We start from the raw sequence: 11,227 nt of genomic DNA, 5'->3' as shown, positions 1-11,227 counted from the left end.
AGCGCTGGCTCACAGGGCGCCTGAGTGATTCCCTTTCCAATCCTCTTCAATTCTTCAGGCTACATCAAGGCGAAGGTGGTCTCAGCCTGGAGCCCGGTGTCCTCGGCTCCCCTCCAATGCTCGCTGTACTCGCTAGCTCACCCAACCACCGTCGATCGTGCACCGCCTCTGTCTAATAGGAATTTTCTTTTCTTCGCCTTTATTTTTATAGTCACCCTCTATTTGTGACAAGCAATTATTGTTTTTCCCTAATGCCAGAGTGGTATGTTTCCTTCTTAAATAAATTTATTTAGATTAAGAAAAGCTAAAAAAAAGTAAAGTCAAAGTGCAATGTTGAACCAAACATGAGGGAGGTGACGTGTGAAAGGCTGGGGTTTGGGAAGCATAATCCTCGCCCCCTCCTACTCGCCGAGGAAGCAGCGGAGGCCGATGGAACCCGGCTTGCAGGAAGACAGAGCTGGAAGGTGGGTCTCGAATCTTTCCGCCCAGGGAGCTGTGGTTATACTTCCCTGCCCAGCCTCTGCCGCTCGCTGGGTGAGTTACCTTGGATGTTTCCTCATCTGTAAACTAAGGTCAACTTTACCCACCTGGCAGGGCCATGCACAGTGAATTGTAAATGAGAAAATGTATGTAAGGTCCTTAGCACAGCAGAACCCAGAAAATGGCAATTTCCCCTCTCCCTCTTAAGAAGCCAGAGCCACCACAGCTGAACGCTTTCCTCCTCCTTCTGCTCTGCGGGTCCCAGACCTGGGGTGTTTGGGGCCGAGGAGGTGCACTTGCCACAGGCCGTCGGCAGAGCCAGGACCAGCGGCTGCTTCATCTCGAGGCTGGGTCTTTGAGGTTACAGCCTCGGCTTCTGATCGCCCCAGCCCAGCCCGGCCCGTGGAAGGGGCTCCAGAAGAGCCCACCCCTGGAGAATGACCTTTGACCCCACTTCCAAGGCCTCCTGGGAGTAGGGGAGTATTTTTGGCATAGGGTGGGGAGCTGCTTTCTGATAGTCCTGAGCGAGAGGGCTGGAGAGTGATAAAACACGTCCCCTTTCCAATCCGCCCACCCTGGGATGAGATAAACAAATGCCTAAATGAGTAAGTGATGGAGAAAACTATCAGAAAGTACAAAGCAGAGAATTAAAATAAGGCGGGGTACATCATTTTCAAACATCTCCTCCCATTCAGTGGGTTGCCTGCTCATTTTGTTGATGGTCTCCTTCACCGTGCGAAAGGTTTTTAGTTTGTTGTCGTCCCCGTTTGTTTACTTTTCCTTCTGTTGCCTTTGCCTGAGGAGATAAATCCAAAACATATTGCTAAAACTGATGTCAAAGAGGTGACTTCCTATGTTTTTTTTTTTCTGGAAATTTTACAGTTTCAGATCGTACATTTAAGACTCTGAACCATTTTGAGTTTACTTTTGTATGTGATCTAAGAAAGTGGCCCAGTTTCATTCTTTTGCATGTAGCTGTCTAATTTTCCCAGCATCATTTGCTGAAGAGACTGTCCTTTCCCTACTGTATATTCTTGCCTCCTCTGACGTATATAATTGATCGTATAAACATGGGTTTATTTCTTGGCTCTATTATGTTCCATTCGTCTCTGCATCTGTTTTTATACCAGTTCCATACAGTTTTGTAGTATAGTAGTATAGTATGTAAGTCTGTAGTATAGTTTGAAATCAGGAAGTGTGATACCTCCAGCTTTGCTCTTCTTTCTCAAAATTGCTTTGGCTATTTCAGGTCTTTTGTGATTCCATACTAATTTTAGGATTATTTGTTTTCTGTGAAAAATGGAATTGGTGTTTTGATAAGGTTTGCATTGAATCTGTAGGTTGCTTTGTGTAGCATGGACATTTTAACAATATTAATTCTTCCAATCTGTGAGTATGAGATATCTTTCCATTTATTTGTGTCATCTTTAATTTCTGTCATTAATGTCTTATAGTTTTCAGAGTATAGGTCTTTCACCTCCTTGGTTAAATCTGTTCCTAGGTATTTTATCCTTTTTGATGCAATTGCAGATGGGATTGTTTTCTTAATTTCTCTTTCTGAGTATTTGTTATTAGTGTATAAAAACACAACTGATTTCTATATATTGATTTTGTATCCTGAAACTTTACTAAATTCACTTATTAGTTCTAACATTTTTTTCGTGAAGCCTTTAGGGTTTTCTATATATGTCATCATGTCATCTGCAAACAGTGACAGTTTTACTTCTACCTTTCCAGTTTACGTGCCTTTTATTTCTTTTTCTTGTCTAATTGCTGTGGCTAGGATTTCTAATACTCTGTTGAATAAAAGTGATGAGAGTGGGCATCCTTGTTTTGTTCCTGATCTTAGAGGACATGCTTTCAACTTTTCACCTTTGAGTATGATGTTAGCTGTGAGTTTGTCATTTATGTCATTTATTGTGTTGAGGTATGTTCCCTCCACGCCTGCTTTGTTGAGAGTTTTTATCATAAATGGATGTTGACTTTTGTCAAATGCTTTTTCTACATCTATTGAGACGATCATGTGATTTTTTATCCTCCATTTTGTTAATGTGGTGTATCACATTGATTGATTTGCAGATAGTGAACCATACTTGCATCCCTGGGATAAATCCCACTTGATCATGATGTATGATCTTTTTAATGTATTATTGAGTTTGGTATGCTAATATTTTGATGAGGATTTTTGCGTCTATGTTCATCAGGGATATTGGCCTGTAGTTTTCTTTTTTTGTCATGTCCTTGTCTGGTTTTGGTATCATGGTAGTGCTGGACTCATCAGATAAGTTTGGAAGTGTTCCTTCCTCTTCAATTTTTTGATATATCTGATAAGGGGTTAATATCCAAAATATACAACTCATACAACTCAACATCAAAAAAACAAATAATATGATTAAAAAATGGCAGAGGACTTGAATAGACATTTTTCCAAAGAAAACATACAGATGGCCAACAGACACATGAAAAGATGCTCGGCATCACTAATTATCAGGGAAATGCAAATCAAAACCACAATGAGATGTCATCTCACACCTGTCATAATGGATATTACCAAAAATATAACAAATAAGTGTTAGTGAGGATGTGGAGAAAAGGGTACACTCGTACATTGTTGGTGGGAATGTAAATTGGTGCAGCCACTATGGAAAACAGTATGAAGGTTCTCAAAAAATTAAAAATAGGAATACCATATGATCCAGCCATTCCACTTCTGGGTATTTATCTGAAGAAAATGAAAATACTAATTCAAAAAGATATCTGAACCCTTAAATTCATGGCAGCGTTATTTACAATAGCCAAGATGTGGGAGCAACCTAAGTGTCCATTGATAGATGAGTGATAAAGAAGATGTGGTATATATGTGCAATGGAATCTGACTCAGCCATGAAAAAGAACGAAATGTTGCCATTTGCAGCAACGTGGATGGACCTAGAGGATATTATGCTAAGTGAAATAAGTCAGGCAGAGAAATACACCTACCATATGATTTCACTTATATGTGGAATCTAAAAAACAAAACAAATGAACAAACAAAACAGAAACAGACTCATAAATACAGAGAACAAACCGGTGGCTGCCAGAGGGTAGGATGAGGGGGATGGGTGAAATAGGCAAAGGGGATTAAGAGGTACAAACTTCCATAACATAAACGAGTCATGGGGACGTAATATACAGCATAGGGAGTCCAGGCAATAATGTTGTAATAACTTTTTATGGTGACGGCTGGTTAGTAGACTAGTCGTGGTGGTCATTTCATAATATATACAGATGTTGAATGTTGTACACCTGAAACTAATAAAATATTGTCTGTCAACTAGACTTCAATTAAAAAATCAACTCATATTTTTAACCTGAAAAAATAATAAAATAAAACAAGGCAGGGAGACAGAGGGTAAGTGAGGGCGGGAAGGTGGTTAACTCAGGTTGGGAGGGCAGGGCATTTTCCTGAGTGACAATGGTCAGCTGAGCCCCTGACAGAAGGGGCCGGTTTTGCAAAGGGCCCAGGGAAGTGTCTTCCAGGAGAGACCCCAAGGTGGGCAAGGCTTGGCCAGGAACCTAAAGCAGAGAGAGAAGAGCGAGGAATCCCTCTGTTGCCTTCTCTGAACTGCTTTGAGTTTTTACAAACTGTCTTGAAAATCTCTTCTCTATTTTAAATGAAAAAGAATAGAGGACCATGAGCTAGAGAGAGCCAGCCAGGTTCTGACTCTGGGCTGTCAGGCTGCCCGGGGTCAGGTCGGCTTTCAGGTTGACCTCAGAAGTGAGCAAGGATACCAGGGATCCCAAGTGCAAATGCCCCATTCTCGCTCAAGGGGGCACTGAGACAGAGGGGCAGGCGGGGCACAGGAGCCCCGGCTCCACCTGCATGTCACAGCACTGGGGAGCACGTGAGAAAGGAGTATGGGATGTGGGGGCAGGATCCAGCTGGACAAGTAGGCAGAGACGTGAAGACGTCATCCGCCCATCCTGGCCCTGACCTGGGGCCCCGGACCCCGAGGCAGAACCCTGGATCCATGCGACCGGAGGGTTGGAACAGCCAATGGTGAGAAGGGGCTCAGTGCAGGATAAAGTGCCCCAAATGTGAGGGCTTTACTTGAGGGCGATTATTATTGTTGGTATGATTATTTCTCACTACTCCTTTCCCCCAGGATCCTGACTGGCCACACCCACCCTGACATCCTGGTCCCTGGGCATGGCTATTCCCTGCCAAGGGGCACTCAGGGCTGAGTCACCAACTATCCTAGTAAAGTGTGTGGGAGGTAGGGTGAGTCATTGCTTGGAGCCAGAGAAACCTGGGTTTGAATCCCAGCCCTGCCACTTATCAACAAGTGACTCAATCTCTAGTTTTAGTTTCTGCAGCTGGAAAATGCAGGTGACTATACCAATGTCCCGAGGGAGTTGAGAGGGGTGGGTGAGTGGGCACCACAGGTGTTCACTGTCAGGAGTTCAATGTTCGCTCTGCTTCTCCCCAGCAGGTGTCCCACTGCAGAACCTGACCCCAGAGGGAACAGGAAGCCCGGTCACTGCATCCTTCTGCTGCCTCCTACGTCCAGTGCTCTTTGAGAAACAGAGGCCGAGAGCAGGAGCTGCCTGTCTCTCCTTCCTTTGCGCCTCATAATCAATTTCAGTAATTGGAAACTGGCCCAGGATGAGAACTCACAGGGTGGGAGGGTCCTGCTTTATTTGGGGGACTCAGTCCTGGCTGCCCTGAGGCTCCATCTGCCCATCCCACTCCTGGTCCAAAGTCCCGAGTCTTTACCAACTTGGGATTCATTCATTCATTCAACAAATACCTATTGATCTCCTACTATGTGGTCACCAGGCCAGGTACCAGGTGCTTAGCTCGCAGAGGGATAGCTGCAGGCCCAGCTCTGCTCCTGCCCCAGCCCCGGGCTTGCCCATCCTATCAACAACCCCACCAGCCTCAATTCTAGCAGCTACCTGCCCCTCAGAGACATTGACCCTGTCCCCTCTCAGGGGTAGATAAACCGAGGAATCTAGACCCACCAGGGTAACCCCATCACCCTGGGCCACCATGGTTTAGGGTGGCCAGACCTGAGTGGGAGGGCTGCTGGGTGGTGGTGCTGGGCTTATTAAAAAGAGGCATGGAAGAGACAGCTGGATGTTTCTCTGCTGGCTGGTATCATGTCCTGGCTTGAGGTCTGGACCACGGCTGCTGTCTTGGAGCAGGGAGGGGACCCACCCAGAGGGCAAAGCTGACACAGTGAGGGTGGCCGAGCCAGGAACAGGAAAGAAACCAGGCACTGATGACATCATCAAGCCGCTAAAAAGCCACCTGGACTTCTTGCCACATGAGATTATTAATGTCCTCATCACTGAAGCCCGTTGAGTCACAGTTTTTGGCTGGAAGCTTCCTGACCAGTAGAAATGGACCAGAGTGCCAGGGAGCAGAGCGGGAAGAGCGTGGGGCGAGTCCCGGCTCTGCCTTTTGCTGGTTGTGGGACTTCAGGAGGTTCCTATTCCCGTTCTGAGCCTCAGGCTGCTGATTTATAAAATGGGGATAATAACGCCCATACCTGCCAACACTGATGTGGTCACAAAGCCACTGAGCCTGGCACACAGGAGCTCTTAGGGACAACTAGAAGTCACCAGCTCTTCACTGAGTGTCTTGAACAAATGGACGCCGTGCATCATTTAACCGACACAGCTTGCACAGTGGCGTAGAAGGGAGAGAGGAATGGGGTGGAGAGAGGGGAGCGTGATGAACTATTTTCTCCCCCTGATTTATCTTGGGAGTGACTTCAGATTCGGTCACTACATAACAACAACAATAATAATACCATTAACATTTAAAGAGGGATTACCATGTGCTAAGAGCTTAATACACCTTAATCTTCTTTAATACTCACACTGACCTCCTCTTGTTTTCTTCTTAATTTCTTCTATGCTTCACGAAAGAGGAAACTGAGAGTCCTCATGTAAGGTAACAAGGCTGGTGAGTGGTACAGCTGGAATTTGAACCCAGTGCCCATAGTTCTTAATTCCTATTACACTGCCTTGCTTGAGCCACTGAGCTTCACGTAAAAGGAAAACTGCTCAGTCAACTGTGTCATAGATGTGTGTCACAGGCTAGAGGGTGTGGGTGGCTCCAGGTGCTCCAGCCCCACTGCTGGAGATGTGGCTAATGACATATGAATGAAAGATTGTGGATCCTTATATGAAAAAGTTATCCATCCATCCATCCATCCATCCACCCACCCATCTAGCCATCCATCCATCCACCCATCCATCCATCCATCCACCCATCCATCCACCCATCCACCCACCCACCCACCCATCCACCCATCCATCCATCCATCCACCCATCTATCCATCCATCCATCCACCCATCCATCCATCCATCCACCCATCCATCCATCCACCCACCCACCCACCCATCCACCCATCCATCCATCCAACCATCCATCCACCCATCCATCCATCCATCCATCCATCCGTCCACCCATCCATCCATCCACCCATCCATCCATCCATCCACCCATTCATCCATCCACCCACCCATCCATCCACCCATCCATCCACCCATCCATCCATCCATCCATCCATCCACCCATCCACCCGTCCATCTACCCATCCATCCATCCATCCATCCAAAGTCAGTTCCCCTAGAAGCCAAGCCTGAGACAAGGATTCTTGAACAAATGAATGATTTATTGAGGGAGTGCTCTCTGGAGACACCTTTAAGGGAACATGGGAAACAGGATAGGCCAGGGGATGAAGCTAAGCAAAGAAGTGGTTCCAGATGTCTACCCTCAGCCTGATCCCACGAGGAGCTCTGGGGCACACAATGTGCCACCCTGATGGTCCTGCACAGAGGCTGGGCAGTTCTACCCTTCATGGTGTTATACTCCCTAGTCATTGGTTAGAGGAAGTTGGAGTGGGGAGGGGTGATGAGCAGACAGGGGCAATCCTTAAGAGAAGGAGGCAGATGTGAGCATTAGCAGCCAACACCTGGCTTAGCTGGGGTTTGGGGGCTGGGCTGGGAGAGGATTAATTGAGCACCTATTGTTAGGGGGGAACAGAGGAAATAAAGATGAAACAGACACGGTCCTTGTCCTCCAGGAGCTCCAGTCTATTTGGGGGAGCCCAGAGAAGTCTGGACAATTACATACCACTTGAGATAAAGCTTGGGAATTGCAGACCCATAAAGTGCTCTGGGAGCTCGGAGGACAGAGTGAGTCCTTGGAGCCAGGAGGAATCAGCCTGGGGAGACTTCTGTAGGAAGAAGACTTTGGACCCTGAGGAGTCTGAGGAGAGCATTTCTGCAGAAGGCCCTGCCTGAGCAAATGCCCAGAAACAGGAAAGGAAAGCCAGGAGGACATGTGGCATGTGCTCAGGGACCTGGTGCCTGGGGAAGGGGAGCAGGCGGCTTTATCCAACCCCTCCCTCAAGAGGCGTTGATGGAGCCCTGTCTCCGTTCCAGGCTTTGGGCACCAGGGAAGCAACTGAGTAGAGACAGGCCTGGGCCCAGCCCGCAAGGACCTCCAAGCCTCGTTGGGGACGGGGACACAGTGCCAGACAGTGCGGGTCCCCAACTCCTGTGAGAGGCCCTAACCTGGGGCGGTGAAGGTCTTTGGGGTTTTAAGAAGTAGAGTCACATGGACAGAAAGATCAGTGTCGCCCTCTAGAGGGGCCACTCTGGCTGCAGTTGGACAGTGTATTGGAAGGTGGGCCTGGGTCAGGGAGGCCTGGTGAGTGACCCTGTCAGGGAGAACCTGCCACACCTAGGCCTCCAGGCCCCTCCCCCACTGCCTGCTGCCCTCACTCTAACACCATTCCTGGGGGCTCCCAATCCACTCCCAGAGGAGACAGCTGCTGCCTCGGCTGGGAAATTTTAGAAGGTCCAAGAGACAAGATGGGGGGTGGGAGGGAGGCCGAGACCCTCCATCCTCCCAGGAGTATTTTAAAGGAGCCAGGCTGGTTCAGGGGGGTAGACACTGGGGGCGGGGGCGTCAGCAATCCTACGGGATTTCCAGAGCTCAAGATGCCAAGGGGCGGAGGGCGCGGGACAGCTGGGGCTTCTCCTAGCACATAGGGGTCTGGCCCTTGCAGCGGGGCCGCCAGTAGAAACGCAGATGATTCTGGTAGGTGTCCAGGTTACTCTTCAGGCAGAAGGCCAGCTCCTTGTCACAGGCACACAGCTGCTGCTCACACCAGCTCCCCTTCTCAGCTGCGGGGTGGAGGAGGTGGGCTCAGTGTCTGTCCCTTCCTGAGACAGAGCCAGGGGTGGGTCTAGGGCCCCTGGAGGGAGCCTCTGAAGACAGCGCAGTCCTTGCTCAGCTTTAGGGTACCCAGCCCAGCTGCTTTGACTCTAGCTGTGTGACCTTGGCACGTACCCCGGCCTCCCTGTGTGTCTTTGCTCCCTTACTTATTTATGCATCCGTTCAATCAACAATCCAGCACCTATCCTGCGGCTCGCCCTGGGGGACAGGACTGAGCAAAACGGACACACGCATGTCAGATTCACACTCCCATGGGGGCGGCAGATATTTGAGAACCACGAAATGAATATCACCGTGCTACACGGAAGCAGGGAAGATGCGGGGCCACGAGAAGTTAAAGTAGGGGCACCTGACTCCGTGCCAAGAGCCACTGGAGCTGGGAGCGGAAGGGCCCACTCCCCCACGGACAGCCAGGCTGGACAAGGGTAGGTATTCCAGGCCGAGGGAACAGCAGGTGCAAAGACAGCAGGGACCACACGGCTTTGGTTTCATTATCCTTAAAATGGGGACATTGGGACATTGGGAAGTGCTGCCTCTGGGGGCTGTCATGAGAATTAAAGTAAGAAGGCCTAAAGTGCTCGGCGCATAGTAAGTGCTCAATAAATGTTGGGCCTGCTGTTATTATTATTAAGCTCTCAATTAACAGGGGCTGCTGTAATGAGCCCTGGGACCTGCCACCTTTCTCCCGTGCATGGACCCAGGGGCCAGGTGACCTGGGTTCCAGCCCGGGCTCTGTCCTTTGCAGCAGTGTGACCCCAGGCAAACCCTTCATCACTCTAGTCGGTTTCCCGGTCTGTAAAATGGAGATTGGCAGAGCGGTGCCGCCTCCTGGCTGGGCTGCTGTGTCCTACTGTGGGCGACAGTAGGAGCAACAATATGGGCGGCCCGTGTGATGGATCAAGCAGGCGCTCTGCAGCAGGCATCTGTCATCTCTTGTTTTAGTTCTTGAATTAACTTTATGGCGTAGAAGACTGTTATCACCCTGAGTTTCCGGATGGGGATACTGAGGTTCAGAGAGGTTAAACACTGTGTTCAAGGTCACACAGCTGGTTGGTGGTAGGCTGGGAAATAAGCTGAGGTCCACCAGCCTTCCAGATCCTGAAGAGGTCAAAGCCCCTCTCAGACCTCTCCATGCTCCCACCTCCATTCCTGCCCCTCCTTCACAGCTCAGCCACCACCATTGGACACATGAGAAAAACAGAGAGGTCGGGCAGCTTGTGCATCATCACACAGCACATGAAGGCAGTGAGTGCCAGAACTCCCTTCCTCAGCCTCCAACTCCAACCCCGAGGCCCGGGCACTCACGGCACTGGACGTCCCCCTCGGAAAACGTGTAGTGGTAACGGTCCCAGTGGCGACGGCATTTGTGGTACTTCAGATGAGTATAGCAGCAGTCATGGGCATGGCAGCACCTGGAGGGAGAGGACAGAAGGTGGGACAGGCAGAGAGCACAGCTGCACGCTCCTTGGCTGACTCAGGTCTCTGGCTGCCCCTGCTCCAGAGGAGAAACCTTGGAAGAGCTAAGTCCTGCAGAGTTCTAGTCCTCTTTATGGTCATGCTAGTTAACACTTATTGAGTGCTTCCTGAGTATCAGGCACCTCCTTTATGTCTGAACTTTCTCTTAATCCTCGCTACTCCCTATAATAGAGATGCTAGTATTATTCCCATTTCACGGATGAGGAAACTGAGACTCAGGGAGGCCAAGCCACTTGCCTAAGGTCACACAGCCTGTAAGTGGTAGATCAGAGAAGTGACCCTGGGCCTGGCTGGCTTTCATCCTTCCTCTGGCTCATTCCCAGGTTCGTTGTGAAGATCACATCAGATAATGGCAAAAAGAGGTGGGACTTTTTAAAGACAACATGCAATGGCAGTGGGGAGTGTGTGGGGGTATTCTATCTTGATTAGAGATTGGAGTGCAAGGGGGTCCTTCAGAGTCTCTGGGGAGCCCTCTAGAAGGCAAGATCCAAGAGAGATGGAACTGTGCCGGAGCTCAGCAGAGTTCCCAGCACAGAGTACAAAACGAATTTGTGGAATGAACAAATGAACAGAGAGGAAAGGGGAGAGTCCCGGGGAGGGGGCAGGACAGGATTGCCACTGTGGGCCTGCCTGTGAAGGGGTTACCAGTCCGTGGCGTCTTTGGGCTGGCCTTTGCCACGGAGTCCACAGTGACAGCCGTAAAACCAATAAGAGAAGAAGGGTGTCTTCCCGGTCACTTGGCGGACCATCTTGTTCAGGTCCAGAATTCCTCCCTGGGTTGGAATCACACCTGCCAAGGAGCCCAGCAACAAGGAGAGGACGTGAATCTCAGGGGAGGCCAGTGGGCCACAGGCCTGGCACCTCTGTTCTGCCCAGCTCAGACTAATGACCTTGATTAATAAAATAACAACACACACAATAGATATTAAAAATATAATGACAGTTGGTGAGTGCTTACTATGGGTCTTTTCATGTTGTAATTTATTGACTGCATCAATCCCATGAGGTAAATTCTTTTTTTTTTTTTTTTT

The 11,227-nt window shown here is 49.1% G+C and overlaps 1 protein-coding gene across 1 annotated transcript in view; it reads right to left on the bottom strand.

The window, feature by feature from the left end:
• Positions 1–8,090: 8,090 nt before the first annotated feature.
• Positions 8,091–11,227, bottom strand: part of PLA2G2D (phospholipase A2 group IID) — a 6,176-nt gene continuing 3,039 nt past the window's right edge. Inside the window, exons 2-4 of the mRNA XM_046660246.1 lie at positions 10,842–10,986; positions 10,026–10,132; positions 8,091–8,668 (exon numbers count right to left, since the gene is read on the bottom strand). Coding sequence (XP_046516202.1) covers positions 8,523–8,668; positions 10,026–10,132; positions 10,842–10,986 — 398 coding nt within the window. The 3' untranslated portion in view covers positions 8,091–8,522. The remainder of the gene's footprint in view (positions 8,669–10,025; positions 10,133–10,841; positions 10,987–11,227) is intronic.

Source organism: Equus quagga, chromosome 5 (genome assembly GCF_021613505.1).
Source record: "Equus quagga isolate Etosha38 chromosome 5, UCLA_HA_Equagga_1.0, whole genome shotgun sequence".
Classification (NCBI taxonomy): Eukaryota; Metazoa; Chordata; class Mammalia; order Perissodactyla; family Equidae; genus Equus; species Equus quagga.
The sequence above is the reverse complement of the archived record's forward strand: the minus strand, read 5'-3'. Positions and strand labels throughout refer to the sequence as shown.